At 43.1% G+C, this 17,813-nt stretch overlaps 1 protein-coding gene across 7 annotated transcripts in view; it reads right to left on the bottom strand.

The window, feature by feature from the left end:
• wake (wide awake) overlaps positions 1 to 17,813 on the bottom strand; it is a 44,020-nt gene that overhangs the window by 8,095 nt on the left and 18,112 nt on the right. For 2 of the 7 annotated variants that reach the window (NM_001300541.1, NM_001300540.1), the window contains exons 4-6: positions 17,271 to 17,712; positions 16,684 to 17,010; positions 10,462 to 10,862 (exon numbers count right to left, since the gene is read on the bottom strand). Coding sequence is in view for 4 of the 7 variants with exons in the window: in NM_001300540.1 (NP_001287469.1) it covers positions 10,462 to 10,862; positions 16,684 to 17,010; positions 17,271 to 17,712 (1,170 nt within the window). In the remaining 3 variants the exon portion in view is untranslated. Of the gene's footprint in view, positions 1 to 897; positions 1,747 to 7,690; positions 7,754 to 8,654; positions 8,973 to 10,461; positions 10,863 to 16,683; positions 17,011 to 17,270; positions 17,713 to 17,813 lie in introns of those variants that run through there. The other 5 variants (NM_001260316.1, NM_142819.3, NM_001260315.1 and 2 more) reach the window with 4 other exon arrangements.

Raw genomic sequence — 17,813 nt, 5'->3', positions numbered from 1 at the left:
GCATGGCAAAGACATACATACATATGTATGCAAACGAGTTACGAAGAAAATCGCTTTGTGATGTAATGATAAAGCACGGGAATATCTGCCTTGGGAAACCCTACCCTTGAAATAGACCCACAGCTGCCTTTCGATTCATAAGACACAGACCATTTGGTATGGGTCATTGACCCACTTGCAGGGTATAAAAATCTCAAATTCAAACGTGATTGATGGGCAATAAAAGAGTTTGGCAAAACGCAAACAAAGCCATCGAAACATAACTGGGATAAGCACAAACTTCCACTGATTCACTGTTTTAGTCGTTTGTTTTTATAAAGCTATCACCAAATGAGAGTTTTATTGGCTAGAAGGAAATGCAATGCGACCGTTTTTTTCTGCTCGTATAAAATGCATTTTTAAGTGGTGCATACACTTTTAGTAGCATACAAGCTTCTTTATAAAGCTTTTCACGAATAGTTGAAAAACAATCTTTGTTTCCGCTCTGTTTTTCCATTTAATAACTTCCTCGTCACCATTTCTGTTTTTGATAGAATTTAAGGGGGGGCACCTACAAAAATTCAGGTAGAAAGTTGGCTTCGATAAAAAGTAAACATTCCTTTGAATCCGCGTTCTGTTGATTTCTTTTCTAAGAAGATTTCATTCACTCGACCAGAAATGTTTTCATAGTAGAAGGACATTTTATTTTTGTTATGAAGGTATTTCATCTACACAAGTTCTTAAAATGTCACTTTTTTTAATTGGCTGTACCAAATGAAGCTGACTTTGAGGCTCTCAAGTAAAATGATTTGAAATTCACTTTTAGATTCATAAACCACTTTTGCACCGGTTAAAATATGCAATCACACTGCTGCGATCTTTAAAGGATTTAAATTGAAGGTCTTAAAGGACACCTACGGCTGTTCAGGTAGGGCATCGGCTTCCGAATTGTCGCCGTGCGCATGCGTGTCGTTCCATAGATGCCCTGCTGGGCATGTCGAGTGATATCCGCCAGCACGGCACTGGATTCCTCGCCACTGAAGGTCTTCTCCAGATCCGAGTCGAGTGTGGCTTTCGGCGCGACTTCGGCTTGTCGGCAGTAGCTCTCGGGGATCTGGAGCAACTTGCAGGCCTTTCGAGGCAGCTTTGCACCCACTGGCAAGGAGGACATGAGCCTTTCGATGCCAAGTTCATCGTGATCACAGGAATCTGAGTTCATTGCTCTTTTCAGCGGCACAAATTCGTTCTTGCCCTTCACTTTTGTGGTCAGAACAGCCACTGCATCCAGATCGCCCAGCATGCGTAGTGCCTTGGCCGCCTTGCTTTTGTCCAAGGTGGCCGATCCTCGCGAGCTGCGATTGCGCATGTGCAGCTGGGTGCGCAGCTTAAAGGGAGACTGCATTGATAGGGCGGGACTGTGCAGCTTGTTTTTTAGCCGCCGTAGAGAGGAACGGACGGAATGAGAGCGCCGCAAGGCGGGCAGCGAGTCATCGCTCTCATTGTCCTTCTGCGGGGTAACTGCCGCCGCCGCCTCCTGCTGATCCTTGAACTTGGCATACGAACTGAGAGCCTTGCGACGCTCCATTGGTCACAGCAAAGTTTGTACTCTACTTTTTGTTTTGGTTTTTTACTAAGATCTATCTTTTTTTCGGAGTTTTCACTGGCAGGCATGTCCTCCGTATGGCGAGGTTTTCCACTTTTCAATCGATTGGGTTTTTATGCCAGGATTTTCCGTTGTGCGCGTCGCGTGGTTCAAACTCAAACTGAGAGCAGCCAAATCGTGATTCAGAATTCAAAATTACAGCCCACAGGCTCTCTGGATGACAGGCTCTCTCTGGTCCTGTTTACCCCTCGCGATCTCTCACCATACAGTTGAGGTCAGTAAAATAGCACTCAGATGTGACTTCCCACATATGAACCGTAAAAATCCCAATAGTTTTGCTTGGCTAACATAAACATTGGGTAAACTAATGTAATGTTAATTACGACCAACGCTCATACTGTGATAACAATATTCCATACCATACAATTCAACCTGGCTAACTAACACATTAGTGATGGCCAACTGATACGAGTAACTATTTTCTTGAAAAAAGATTATGGTAGATTAGATAAGCATAATTGATCATCTAATTAAATTGACTCACGTTTAGTATGCCATAATAGATTTGCAAAATTTACCCAAAGCAACTCCTATTAAACTTCCCTCAGCTGTATTTTAAAGTACTTCCCATTAAGAGGGTCGCTGTGTTCTCGTTCTCTCGCTCACAGAGTTTGAAGCACGGCTACCTACCCTCCAAATGTTGTTTTCAGGAAATATCAATCTACTTGATCCCTGTTTACTGGGCGGCTTCGCGCTTTTGGTTTAATTTTAGACAGGCATTTACATACATACAAATATACTCGTACCTAACCATACCTGCCTTTCATCAACTCGCCTAAGCTGTCGCGGTTCCCGAAAATCCTTAGGATGCTTTTGTTCTCCTTCCGCCAGGCTGAGCGGGTGTTGTAAAATCAATTATCGGGTATTTCGAGCGTCGTGAAGCAAGAACAAATCAGCTGTGGTCCTTGAAGGACATGCAATGCATCGCTGTCGTCGAGTCCTGGCCCTGATTTATCGATGTCTGTCTGCACCTACGGCTATACATGTATGTGTAGGTGTTGTCGTGTCGCCCCGAGCAATGAAGACAAATGGAATAAATGAAATTTACGTCGCGTCTAGGAGTCGTCGAAAGTCAGTCCCTGATTAGCCTCACAAAATGGAAAACTAATTGGAAGAACGAAATCGAAAGACTCATACGAGTCTTCGAGTATGTGCCCCCCCCCCCCCCCCCATCGAAACGAAACTGGTTTCATTTTTCAAATTGCTTTCATTTACGAGTATATTCGTTTGTGTTTCGGTTTGAATCCCATTTGTTTGCTAATTTTAGACAACAATGTCCCCATGCGGATGAGTGTCGCACGCTGGTTTTGGTCCACCTGTCAACAGCCCCTTAGTTCCTCGGAAATGGAAATGCTGGGAGCTAGTGTGTGTCTCGGATATCATCTATTAATATTTAAACGCTTGGCGAGGTCAGTGACGAAGGGCGTTTTTGTGGTGACTCAGGCCAGCCTCTGACTTTGATTCGAATTGAATCTCTGCTTTGGTAAACATTTCTACATTGATTCATCTCATAATTAAATAGTAATACCTTTGGTATTTGTTAACAAAAATCTATCTACGTTATTTTCAACCAAATAAATTCGTCCTATTATTCTTTAAGTATTCGTATGGCCCATTTAAGTAACTTTTTGTGCAACCTTATAAGTGGGTTGCGGTCTTGTAATAACGTACATTCTCCGATTATTTTCTTTGTTTTTTAAGCACACACTAATATTTGATGAACGTGTGTTATAATTTAAAAGATAATATGTTATTATCTACAAGGAGTATATTTTTGGTACCCTAATTAAGTAATTTGCAGTTTCAACATGTGTATAAGGCTGTATTTACAGTAGAATCCAAATTATGAATCAGCAATTCCATTGCTCTGTTTTTAGTGCTTACGCAATAGAACCCAGCTCTTAAACAAAAGCGGATTAGCTTAGAGCTATTTAAGTGATAACATTGGAGAGTTGGCTTTGCTAACTCCTGTCCCCTCAAATCAAACTAAACTGTCAATTGGGGGTGTGCAATAAATAAAATTTGCTGACCCATAAACTTGAACAAAAAACCGAGAGTGACACTAACGAAAAAATGCTGGAGATGGAACTGGAACTGGAAGCCGAGACTTGATGCCCTGGGCACTCGGTTTTGCAATTGCAGGATAATAAAATTTATGAAGCTACGCCGCACAAAATTGCCCAACATAAATCACGGCGAACGTTCTCGACGACAGCTACGCTGGAATGGGATCCAATGATGCGGGAGGACGGGATGGAGGTCATCGAATGGGCCACCCAAATCCTCTCGGGTAGACAAAACAACATAATCCACTTAATGGAGACGACAAGGGAGTACCGATAATGGCGGAGGAGTCGTCTCTCCTTTCTCCTTTATGGAAAACCCCGTAAATTATGCAGAATTTATCTTACATTCTGTGCTGTCATAATTGTCAAATCTACCACACATTTAGCAAACTTACGAGGGGCAGACAAGTTGCCAACCAGCCAAGCGAGTGAGCATCCCAGCATTTTCGACTTAATTTAAATAAATTTGCCGCTTCCTCAATAAAAGCAGCTTTGAGAACGCTGGATGTGCCTCGGTCCGGAGTCTCGAGTTGGAAATGAGGAAAAGGCCAGTGGAGGCAGGAGGCAGGGGGCAGACGCAAGGCGCAAACAAAAAGCATATTTTATATGACTCTGATTTCGAGTGCAAATCGCATTATGAGGAGTTCAGCGGAAACGCTAATTGAATTTAAGTAACCATACCATCCCCACCAAGGCATTTCTGCGGGATAAATTGTGGCGGCAGGCGGGTAAGTGGAGCTTTCAACTTGACCTTTGTCCCTGCAATCAGCAAACGCATTTAATTCTATTGGTTTACTGTGCCAAATCACGAAACTAATGTATTCATATTAATCAGATATGCAAATTGGACCCTCGTCGCTATCACAGTGACTAAATGGAAGAAAGAAACCCACTCTTTTGGCCGAAAAAGTCCCAGCCAAAATGGCAATAAACGTTTCGACCGGGTCACTCGGACTCGCCCAACTTCCTGGCCCATTTTTTTTTTCTGCCTGATCCGCTGTGGAAACAAACACAAACCAATAAGCCAGCATTTAAAATTATGTAAATCCAGCGCGATTTGCACAAAGTTTTTGCCGTTGACTATATTTTTTTTGTATTTCTGTGGAATTTCCTCTTTTTTTACCCGGCCGGGGTCAAGGCGCAAATCTGTCGTGCATAAAGGGATCTAGGTTTTTGCGTAGATTTTATTTTATTTTTATTTTTTTGGTTTTTAGACTTTTGGCCTGCAAATTGAAAAGTTTATGCGGGATGTGGGTCTAGAGTTCAGGGGGGAAGAGGGAGTGCACTATTAACATGGTATAAATACGCACACAGCAAAAGTTTCAAAATCAACAAAGAAGTTTCAACGCACTAATTTTTCAAGCCCTTAAGTCAATTGTGGTTTTGCATCGTATTTATTTCAGCATGTTTTTTTCGTGCTTTGAAATTTTCATTTGGAGGCATGCTCGAATACTTGGCCCAATTCTTAGACGAGATATTATTCGTGTCTCTTGTTTTCAGAAAATGGCATTTTCCTCGATTTTTGTGAGTTAATAAAGAGCCACTTTGTTCACGTTATTACATTTTCTAAGTGAAACTTCCTCGTAAAAATTGGTATTGCGTTTCCTACACGATTCGCAGAATTTTTCGACTTGTTACAATTTTCTCAAGAGACGACCATGTTTAGCCTGTAAGAAAGCTCAATCGGCACATTTGGGTCACTTGCTACCAATGCAAGCGTGTGTGTGTCCCACTGCCTGTTCGTGTGACCTTTGCGGGCATTAAGTTCAAAAGTCGCACAAGTTTTCTCTGCGGCTGCCACAGAGCATTTGACATATGTGTCGCCCGTAGCCCATAGCCATTCATTTGCATTCTCCTATGTGTATCTGAATTTGTATCTGTATCTGTATCTATAAACTCGGTGTATCCGCCCGGTTGCCGTGTTTGGGGGATTCGGATTCGGAATCGGAATCGGATTGGGATTGGTATTGTTGGGGGTCGCCGTGTGGGTTCTACGTGCTCATTGCGTTCTTTGACAAACGTGACAAACGCAACTTCAATTCAGCCGTCGAAGATATGTAGGGAATCACAGCTATAACGACAACGACAACGACAACGGCAAGCATTCCATTTATATTGTTTGATATAAAAGTCTTTTGATTGATTTCGATTTGCTTATCTGCTTTGTAAAGCGATTTCCATGGGAGAACACATGAAAAACGAATGGGAATAGCCATAGACACATAGCTTTGGTAACCGGAGGATAACCTAAGGTCAGGCGGGCTAGCAACCAAGGGAGTTGGGGAAGTTGGGGGCCGACCATAGACCATTATAGTCTTTCAGTTTGCACGACTCGTTGGTCGCGCTGTTCGACATTTGAAAATCGATGCGAAGGTCTTTAAAGAGTTGCTCCTATTACAGGCAGAGATTTAATAAATTAGCATTTCTGGGAACTTAATGAGTGAGGCGTGGGTGATGGCGTTCTGAATCCGTTGCTAATGAAGGCATTGAATGCTAGTCGTTGGAAATGGCTGAGAATTGTCATACGACAGAGCTCGCTTTTGTTTTCGAACTCCAGAGCTACTACATATAAAAAAAAGGGGTTCTTATTCAAATTTCGTTACCGCACTAGTCACGCTATTCCCCCATTTCGTTAAAAAGCGCTTCAAATCACACATTCTACCTTAATCATGGGGAACACACCTATGGGATTGGTAGGGGTTTTCTACCTTATCTGCAGACATACTTATTGTACAATACACATCGACGACAACTGATATCTTTGCCCGCTTGTTGTTCTCTTGCTTCCTTCCCAATGTTTATTTTTCAGCCATGAGCTGCGCAAGTTTTTGAGCTGCCAAAACCAGCAAATGCGATAACTATAAGATGGGCGGAAGAAGCGGTGGCGGGCTATAAGTAAACAAACTTAAGGAATGGGTAAAAGTTGCCAGCAATGTGCCACAGCAAATTTTACGATGAATTCTTTTTAATCAAACATTTAAAACTTTTTAATAAGTGCACAACTCCAAATAAAATAGAATAGCGAAGGTAAACGCAAACATAAACTTTGGCCTGCGGGGTGCTCTTAAGTGCTTCGGGTCGGTACTCCTTTCCGACCCCAGCAAAATACTCTTCTTCAGGTGACTATGGATCACGGAACTCGACTGCACTGGAAGAAATTGCATCCTTTTTTATAAGATTATATACCAAGAAATTAATAATACACATAATGTTGAATATTGGACCAAAATCTTTTCTTAAAATTTTTTGATGATAAATTTTTTCAGTGCACAGTTGAAGGTCTTATTTTTTCATGCTTTAAAGCCACTAACTTTCGCTGTACATTATTGTTTTTGCACTACTTTGCGGCTAAAAGAAAAACTCATACATTCGTCTCTTGAACTTTATGTACGGAATCATTGGAGGGTTTACGGTTTTGTTTTGCTAAACGAACCGAGATAGAAACAATGGCTAAAAACAACCGTTGAAATATTAATGGTCAGCGTGAACTTCGGCTTGAATTGGAAGTAAAGTGGGTGGAAAATGGGAAAATGGAACTTGGTGGCCTAGGAAAATTGCGTGCCGAGCCAAATTTGCAGCTGTCAGCGGCAGAAAGTGCAGTAAACAAACCGCAAGGCATAACATGCACATTGGGAAAACGCAGTGGAAAATGTAAAACGTAGCTGACGAGATTTTTTTTTATAATGCCGGGTTTTTCTAACTAACAGATGAAACATTTTCCTTTTCAGACGCCGACAACTTTGACTTTCCTGCGGTGTGAATAAACCTTGGTTAACAAACGCCAAGACGACGCAAAAATGTTGCAATAGTTGAAGTTTTTCATGTCGTTGCATATTTTTTAACCCTCCCCCCCTCCAACCCCATCAACGATCACTCAAAAAACAACAACAAAGTAAGAGGCTGCCTTTGTGTAAGAGTGTGTGTCTTTGGTTTGGTTGTGTGTGCATGTGTGCTAAAGGTGAAGTATGTGTGCGTTGCTTACCTGTTCATTGTGCGGGGAGCGTATTTAAAATTGCTGCACAAACCACTTTAATGAAAACGTCGACTGTGAAAACAACACAACAAATGAGACAACAACAAAGATCAGTCGGCTTGCAAAAAGCTTTTTACAGTTGCAGTTCCTTGTGGCTGTGTGTGAGCGAGCGAGCGAGAAGCTTACACAGAGAGAAAATCATTCGGCGTCTGTTTTAATACAACTTTGTAACTACAAAATTTAACTGTTAATTTAATTGTTATTTAACAGCATATTCTTTGTATTATTTTTGCTCTATTTTTTAATTACATTTGTTGGTTAAGCATTATTTAATTTAGTTGACACCAATCGAGCTAATTTTCTTTGTTAATTTGAAATTTTCATTTTGGTTGATAATGATAAAATTGATAAAAATCAAAATGTTTTGCAGTGTAAATAATTATGTTGCATTAAAGAGGGGGCGGCGTGCAGTGAAGAAGAAGACGCATCAGAAGGGAGACAGTTTGATAGACACGTGAGTAAATTGCTCTCGCCTGCTCTCCCGTTCCCTTTTATCTTGCTGTCCCTCTCTGCCGCAAAAACAAAAGTTCACTTTCGCTGCCCCCTCTCTATATTTTTGCCTGAGCAATTGTTGTTGTGGCGTCTCCCACAAAGTTGGACATGCAATCCAATTACCGTTAGAGCCCAACTGTCTCCCAGCAAATTGCAGTTTTTACTGGCACGTAATATTTAATTAACATTGCTAATAAACACACACTACGAATTTCTCTTTGCCCCGCGGCTGTTTTTGTGTGTATTTTCTTAAACACTGTTTTGAGTTTAACGTTTCTTTTTTAACGAAAGCGACGCCTTTAGTTTTTTGACACTTCTTAAGCAGCACACTCACACAAAGACACTATCTTTTTGTTGGCTCTCTCTTTTAAAGCAGGTAACACCAACAAGGTGATCTCGCTCTCTCTCTCGCAACACTTACACAGCGACACAGCAAACAGGTAGCGCGTATACGTACGTACACTCACACACACGCAGGCGCAGCAAGCGAAGCAGAAACAAAACGCAAAGAGACGCGTTTTTTCATTTGCGCAATTTTTTAAATTCACCAGAAATCCGGGATCTTATTCAGCACTTTCAAACAAATAATAGATCATCCATCCATTGGATGTGGACTATAATCAAGGGATTCGCCAATTGGAGCGCTCGTTTTTTCAAAACAGTAACGAAACGAGGGGAAATTCTTATTCGCGACGCCGACAAGCCGTGTGCTCTCCACTCAAAAGACGATCGCCGACTGAGAAATAAGAAAAGCAAGTTGTTTTTGAGTTGTTGCGCCTGCGATCGTGGGGAATAATAGTTATTGTTGTTGTCTGCCGGCGTCGCAGTCGGCGTCTGCGTTGGCGTTTGCGTTGGCCGTTAATGGTCAGCGCTTCACAGTTAACCGCTGTTTTCCAAGAAGTCGCCATTTTAGTGGTATGCCATTCAAAAAGCTAGCTAGAAAACTGAATTAATCTAGCTATTTTGTAAGTTTTTGATGTCAATCTGTCGGCACTGGAATTTACTCTTTGTGGCGTTGCAACTTGGAAGCTTCTCTGCTGGGGGGCAGCGATAAAGCGAAATAGTGAGTGGGAGAGAAAAGATTCCGCTCTCAGAAAGTCTATTTCTTGCTATCGCAGCAAAAGCATAATCCATTGGGGTTTTTGAAAGGAAGCTCGGCTTTGTTAATTCGTTTATCACAAGAAATTTCTCGAAGAAACCGATAAATGAAATTACACAGGAAAAATTACTATAAATTGACATATTAGGAAATTTGGAAATGTTATCTGGAAAATACCTAATAACAAACAATTGGCTCAGGAGCTTTAACCCACTACTTTACTAAAATGTGCTGGATAATTGTTGTGAGATCATATCTTATACAAGTGGTATGTGCTAATTTCTCAATATGTGATTATAATCCGCTGGGTTTACTGATTCGTGTTAATCGTAGCCTTGTTCCGGCTTTTTATTGCTTCCACTCCGATAGGCTGGTCTTTGAAGTGCACTTCCAGGAAAAGTTTTGGCTACAAAGTTTTGCTAAAAGGAAGCCGCTTGAGCATTTTGAACAACTTTTGGTTTTAGCCTAGTAACCATTTCAACGGATTGAACCGCGAAGCACTACCTCCACAAGTTTTCACCTTTAGTGTGTTGAGTATTTTAAGGCCTTGGAAGTTTGTTTTCATCGGCGTCTATGCTAATGTTTCAACTTTAAACAAAGTTTGTGCAGATTCTCTAGTGCGCTAGTGCGCATTAAATTGAATGTTTCTGATTTATGCGCCGCTCTGCGATTTTCAATCTTTTAGGCACTTGGCCCAAGTGGCAATCGATTTAATTCCGCGCCTGCCCGGTTTTCCATCCGGAAAACTCAAGTGCGCATTTGAATTTCAATCAGCCGGCTGCAGCGAAATAAATAAGCCACCGATGACTAGAACGACGAGCTCTTTCCGTCCACTTCCATTTCCCCTTTTTGGTCAGGAAGTGAGCTTTTCCAACGCAACAGTGATGCGAGAGTGCGATATTTTTGGTTTTATCTAGCTTGTTTTGGTGTAATGTTCTGTCTAAAAACAAATAAATAGCCATAAAGTGGGAATACAATTTTACAAAGCATAGGCTGTAAGGAAATTTTATCTTTTAGATGGTTAATAACGTATATAGATAGCTTGTTTGGATAGTACTATCCATGCATAGGGCACGCATCGCCTGGCAATAAATTTTTGGATTCCGCATCCGATTTACCCCGCACTCACCGTTTATGATTCTGGTCAGCTTGGAGCGGCGCGTGGATGAGGGGCTGAGCATGCTTTCGCGCCGACTGCTGCTGGCACTGCTGCCCCCGTTGCCGCCACCAGATGCCCCATGGTGGTGACCCGAGCCCGGTCCACCCGTTGCTGATCCGGATCCCAGTGCCGAGTCGCCGTAATTGACATTCAGCTGGGCCTGCATCTGCGATGCGAAGGAGCTGGACGTTGAGGTGGAGTACAGGCTGCTGGCCGAAGGACGTTTGCTGAATGGCGAAGGGCCGCCGGATGCGGAGGCGCAGGCACCTGGTCCCGTGACAGCCAGCGAGGGGCGTGGCGACTCACTAAACACAATCTCGGCAAAGGAATCAATGCTGGCCGAACGCTGCAGAGCACTGCTGTCCTTGCGCCTGCAAAGAAATAAAACAGGAACAAAGAATGAAAAAAAAACACATAAACCAAAGCCATGAAACACGACGAGCAACTCAATGGATTCTGGCGGGGATTCCCTAAGGTGGAGGGCACTGGGCATCCTCTAACAAGTGCAAACTTGCCGAGTATCGTAATTACTTTACGCTGTCTGACATTTTAATGAGCTGCCCGCCGACCATTAAGTGCCGCTGCGGTCACTGGCCGACCGGCCTAGTTGCCATAATGCGACCGTACTTTATGGCCAGGCCAAGAGGAGAAAGCCGCTCAACGGGGCAGCGGTACAAGTGTCGCCACTGCTGCGAGGGTGCACTTGGAAAAAATCATGCGATTTCCAAAATGAGAGGCTTCCTTTCTAAAATCAAAGCAGCAGCCATCGAATGTCTTCTGCTTTCAGAGGTGGATAGGGATTTTAAGTTTTAGTTTTGTACGATTTTTTCCAAGTGCAGCCACTACAGTGGACAGCTGGTGCTAATGCGATGCCGCGGATAATGCTGACAAAGTTGACGCATGTTCTTTGCCGGTCGAGCGTGTTTCTTTATTCAAGTCAAACACTTTTCTGCGCTTTTCCCGCACTTTTCTTCGTTTTTTTTTTTTGCGTGCGACTGGCACGCTTTTGCCCATGACTTGCCAAGTTTATGGCCTGCGAATGGAGGTGAGTGATGTGGCTGATGGGTCAGAGTAAACTGCAATTTACGGGCCACTTGGCGGCCTAGTAATGGATTAATTTGCCATCTGCCTGGGAATCGGTGATGGGCTGGCACTTCGTGAATTGACTGCAGCGTGAATTTGAACTTTGCCAGCGAACTTTGTTTTCCTTTTGCTGCATCATATTGTGCAGTGTTTACACCGCCCAGAATTCATTTGCAAGCCGCACACACAAATTGAGTTAACCTCCCCCCCCCTCCCCTTTGTGCTCTTTTGCTCATTTACAGCATTTGCATAATCAGAGTCAAGTTGGCAAACTCGACCGCATTAAGCACGCACCAGCCTTGAGATGAACTTTCTCTATGCCAGCTACTCGTAACCAGTTTGTCCTCCAATGAAAGCTCATATATTAATGCGAGATTCGGTTGTGTGTGTGTGTGTCCGTACAACATGTCGTATGCGCAACATTTTCAATTAAAACCGCAAAGGCTGTCGACAATCTCATCGTCCCTCATAAATTCAAATTGAGATATGGGAATGGGGTATGTGGGTAGAGAGGACTTCGCCTCGTAGACGGATGCATTTGTACACACGCTAATTCTGTTAATCCGAAACCATAATAGACCCAGAGTCACTCTTTCCGATGCTCGTCTCTTTCGCGGAACAATTAAGTGAGTTTGCAATTAAACACATTCATAATTTGCCAACAGCTAAATACGCTTAATCAACGCAAATTCAATCAAATTACGACGCTTTTAAGCAACAAACGAAGTGCTTCCCCAACCCCAAGAAGTCAACTCTATCGCCATCAAGTTGGTACTTTCCTGGAAACACTGCGAGAAATAATTACCTAATGCAGGTTGCTAAATTCATCATTTACATGATTTACATTAATAATCATTTACTTAAGTTGTTAAAGTTGTACTTAGAAAAGGAATTAGTTTACAAATTGTACTTTTGTTTGATCACTACGATTTTTCTCTGTGTACCTTCACATCCCATAATAAAGTGTGGTGCAAAAACTTGTACTCGTCATCGTCGTGGATGTCTGATGGCTGGGTTTGAGTGCGGTATCCATCCATTGGTTAGGGGTTGTTTCTGGGAGGATTGGGTAGTGGTTCGAACTATAAGGAACCCCCAAGCCACAGACACATTTCACGACAGGCGACAGGGCGGCAAAGTAGACCCTAGTTAGCTCTACTTGACTTGCCGCTGTGTCGTCTTGCCCTTGCCAGTTGTCAAACTCATCGTGGGCGGATTGGGATGCAGATGAGGAATGACAGGCGACCATATGCCCAGAGTACCCAGTGCTCGGCTCTCCGGCGTAGCGTGTTTGCCAACAAACCTCAAAGTAAAGCTCTGGATAAGGCAGGCAGTCAGCCAGGAGCTGTCGATAGTAATGATTGTTATTAACTTATGCATACAAGCACTTTAGCCAACTGCCAACTGGTGGCAAATAAGTCAAGAGCTGGGCCAAATAAACTGGGCCAGTGTTTTCCTTTCCCAGGGATACCATATTGGAAAATCAACAATTCATTGGAGCACTTGACTTGACAAGGTCGTATATAAATAGTCATAAGGTGCAAGGGCGACCCTCATGATATATAGTAAAATAAAAAGATCCTTAAGATCCTTAACTCAATATAAGTATTTTAAAGTCATACAAATAAAATATTTTTATTCTTTTTTGATTTTTTCTGTGATAAAATTGGAAAAATTACATTTTTTGGTATGATATATTCCGTTTAGATCTTTTGAAATCGAATGTTGTCTGCATGTGTGATCCACTCACATCTGCACCTGATTTTTCTGTCATTTGAGTTTCTCATTTACATTTTTCACCCAACTGCCTGAATCAGATGTGATTCTCAGGAAATGTGCTAAGAAAACAGGTGACACATTTACGCACCCAATCCCTTGACTGCTTAAATATTTTTGAGGCTTCCTTCGGGGCGAAATGCTGTGCAAATTTTCTGGTCATGTCCTTGGCAAACTCCTTTAAGCCTTCGAAGGGCGGGGAAAGTGACAACCTAGTGTGGCAAATGCTCCAAATGTTCAGTTCAGTTGACTCAGATGTGGGGGGGTTGGCAGTACCCAAAAACAATTGACTGCGACATGGCTTAGTGTCGTCTGCCGAGTAATTGGATGTGAGTGAAAAGTGCATTGGGATATGGAAGTTAGTTAACTCTGGATCGATATCCTTTTTGGTCCTTTTCAAATGAGTCGCACATTAGGCCTAATGACTGTTGGCCAACTTCAGCCAGCCGGCGACTCATTCAGGGTCACATCTGCCAAATTTTTGGTTGTTGTCTGTCGTTCATCATCAGTGGTTTGGGGCTGGCCCCCTGCATTTTCCGACCTTTTATGCGAATCACACACACACACACAAATGAACACACGCACGCACCGAGGTTCCCCGCTCAAAGGACACAAAGTGAAACTGAAAATAAATCAGAAACAGAATGGCGGTCGTGGCGCACAAATTGATGTTGACATCAGCAAGTCGGCGACTTTGTCGGGGCTTTTAGCTCAACATTTTTTTTGTATTATGTTTTTTTTTGTTTTTTTTTTCGGTTCCGCGAAGCCGCATGCAATTTATTTACACTACATAACCTACCGCCACCGCCCACGGAAGTCAGCTAATGAGTTTTGTCATTGTATTTGTTTTCGCATCGCTGTGTGTGTGTGCGGTGTGCTGTGTGTGTGTGTGTCTGTGTTTTGAGTCTGTTTGTGTGGGTGCATGGCGCACATGACGTATGCGCAATTTCAGTTATGGTTCGTTTACTCGAACTTCCAGTGGCATCTTGTTGTCCCAGCTAGTTTAGTGGCAACGAGTCGTTCTTGCCACAGTAGCACTGGCGTCAAGACGCACAAAACTTTATACCCAACATTGGAGTGGCTGCGCGGTGGCAGGACACCATTTTATTGGCTCCGCATCGCGTCCTTTACATCGCAGCATACCTCTGAATTGCAAAATGCGGGGGCATAACAGTTTATAACTTAGTATAAACAATTATATATTAACAAAGGCCCATCAACTACGTATTATTGGAAATGAACAGCGTTTGTTTGTCTTTGGCAGCTACATTAATCGAATTAGTGGCAGCTTCTGTTTGTTTTTCAATTAGGCATATTTATTGGCGGTAAGGTCTTTTTTTTTTGTGACAACACTTCCCTTTTCGCGTGTAAAGCAAAAAAAAAACCGGAAAATTTATTTATAAATAAAATTTTTGTTGAAACTAATTGTTTCTGATAGCAATCAGCCATAAATTAGAGAATTTCTTTAGAATTTTATATAGCAGATATCCTTAAGTCGACTACCAGCTTTTGACTCCTTCGGTTTCTTAAAACGCTGACGGTTCGGTGGACCGCCTCCATCTTTGTCTTTGGCTGTTGGCTCATGAATAATGCATTCACAATTAAGCCAGTGCGGGCTGGAAAAAAACCCCAACTAAGACCCTAACTCGAATCCTCCGCCCATTGCCCACTTTAACTTGGCCAACTTGGAGCTTTGCAGTTATTATTATGCGCATTGCTGTCCGCTACTCTTGCCATTTGCGATGTTTAACTTGCGAACAAGCTCGTTGCCTCTAAATTTAGCCATCTAACAACAACAACAACGATGGCAACCAAAAAAAAAAAAAAAGAAAACGAACCAAACTCCTTTTGTTTCGGTTTCTCGGTTTTTGCATTTTTAAATATCAAAGTTTAAACGCATAAAACAGTGCCATGGCTAGTGACGTGGTAGCGCCACTAGTAGACTCACTATATTCGAGTACATATATCCTGTGTGTCCTGCTGTCAGACGAGAGGCGGTGAGGGGAGGGGGGTAGTGGCAGACAGAAAGCGTTGCAATCGGTGTTGTGGGCGGGGGGAAAAGGTCCTTTTGTACCTCCTGCGGCTTGTTTGCCAAAATGATTTTGCACTCTTGGCCATGGCCAACGCCAAGTGGTCCATTGTTGAGTGCGGACTGCAGAGTTCAAGGCGTAGTCCTTTCCGCTCGTAAATTGCTTAATTCCATCAGGGAAATGTGGTATTGGTTCGGTTCGTATATCCTTTGGCTGCTGCTGCACATCGATAAATGTGCTTGCATAATTAATCAGGACTAGTTTTGATGCGCCCACAAATCCGTTGAAGCTTGTGAATTTCGAAACAGCATGCGCGTCGAAATTGGGCAAACCCATCTAACATGTAGCGCCAACCCCCCCCCCCCCCCACTCAATAATTCAATGTGGCTTAACAAAACACAAATTAAACCACAATTTAACAAGTGTGATTCGATTGGCTCCGCGTATTGTTCGCGGTTCATACGCAAAGGCGTATATATTTTATAATTAATAGCGATACATGCTCACTAAAATATTTCGCTTTAATTTAATATATTTAATTGTTGCCGTTGTAAAATTGAGCTCTTAATTTGTAATGTACCTAGACAATAAAATATGAAAATATTAAATATCTAAATTTGCACATAATTAAGTAGGATTATATAGCAGCAGAATTAATCATCTTATCTCCCATAGATTTCAACTTAAGAGGATTGTTTCGAATTATTTCCTAATTGAATGATTCCTTTCGAGTGTGATGTAAACTTCACATTGCAAAGCACGATTAAGTCCATCTAATGCCACCTGCAAGTCGGCCAGCTGTGGTTTGATTTGTGCAACTTATCGTGCGGAGCGAGTGACGTTAATTAAGCCAACATCCTTCGGAGAGGAAAGTATCGAGCGGAGGATGTAGCTGCTCCGGGCGTGTTAATCTTGCGTCTGCATGTGTCTCCATTAGTCCAACCCGTAAGGCGTAACGAATAAAGACAAATGCGGCACTCGAACGCAGAGCAGCCTGCTGTCCTATCATCAAGTCCATCCAACCATCCATCCAACCATCCATCCAACCATCCATCCATCCGTCCGTCCGTCTGTCCATCCGTTCGTTTCTCTAAACCAACTAACCGAGCAGCTAACCAACCTCATGTGGCCGTCCATTAGGTGGCGCAGCCAGAGACACACGACCGAGATCAGCTTTCCAGCTTGAGGGCGTAAATGAAATTAGCTAATTGCACCAGTTCGCCATCAGGAGTCAGGGTGGAGTCAAGGTGAAAGTTGACAGCGTTGTCGTGGTCGGGTGTAAATACCGTAAATTACGTATACGCACCTCTCCCAGGACAGACGACGTGGCGCCTCCTCGCCCAGTCCCAGGCCCAATCCTCTGCCCAGGCTCTGGACCGCATTGTCAGCCATGGGCGGTGGCTGCAGATTGGACCTGCCCGCCAGCGTGCTTGATTGATGCAGCAATTTGGCCAGACGCGTGAAGGTCGTGCCCGAACCAGTGGCAGATCCGGAGCAGGCCGACTCCGCCAGCGGCATCTCGTGGAGCGTGTGCTCACGGGTCATCGGTGTGGAGGCCTCCGAGGAGGCGGCAGCTCGCTTTCGAGCTGCCAGTCGATAGGCTCGTGCGGCGACCACATGAGGAGCTGGAATTCTGTAAGGTAATATTGGTATGAAATATAATGGAATATATAGGAAATATGAAAATATTATGCATATTATGTTAGTTAAGAATGCTTTGGTTTGACTGACTTGGTTGCAATGATTATAATATTATAAAGTTACTACAGCAAATCCTATTAGTTAAGTACTCAGCTTACTAATTTATTTACTTTGTCCGTCTGATGTTAGTTAAATTCCCATTTCGGATTTTCTAATTAAGCGTTAATTCAGTTGCTACTCCACTTTACCCACCTGAGGAGCAGGGAACCATCCGCGTGGCACTCGAAATCGTCGGACAGCTGAAACAGCGAGCTGTCCCCCAGATGCTGCAGCATCTGCTGCTGTTGCAGTTGCTGCTGCTGATGCTGCTGCTGCTGTTGCTGCTGCTGCTGCAGGTGATGATGCTGTTGATGATGATGGTGCGCATTCTGATGTTGGTGGGGCGTGCTGCCCGAGGATTTGCGGCGATAGACCAAATTGCTATCGTCTTTGGGCAAATTCAATGATTTCACCATCAGTGTGTTATTGTTGTTGGCCATGTGTAAATTGTTATTGTTGTTGCTGCTGCTGCTGCTACTGCTGGCCGGGTTGTTGTTGCTGCACATGCTGCTGCTGTTGGTGGCACGTGTGAGCAGCGACCATCGATGGCCACTGGCGCTGCCACTGCGGCTTTTGCTGCCCAACAAACGTTCGTCTGAATTGAAATTGGAAAATCGGATAAAAATAAATCAGGGTAAATATGTGGATATTACATCTATATATGCACAAATATCAACTTGTGCTGATAACCTGTCA

This window comes from Drosophila melanogaster, chromosome 3R (genome assembly GCF_000001215.4).
Source record: "Drosophila melanogaster chromosome 3R".
NCBI lineage: Eukaryota > Metazoa > Arthropoda > Insecta > Diptera > Drosophilidae > Drosophila > Drosophila melanogaster.
Note: the sequence above shows the minus strand (reverse complement) of the source record. Positions and strands in the feature narration are given on the sequence as shown.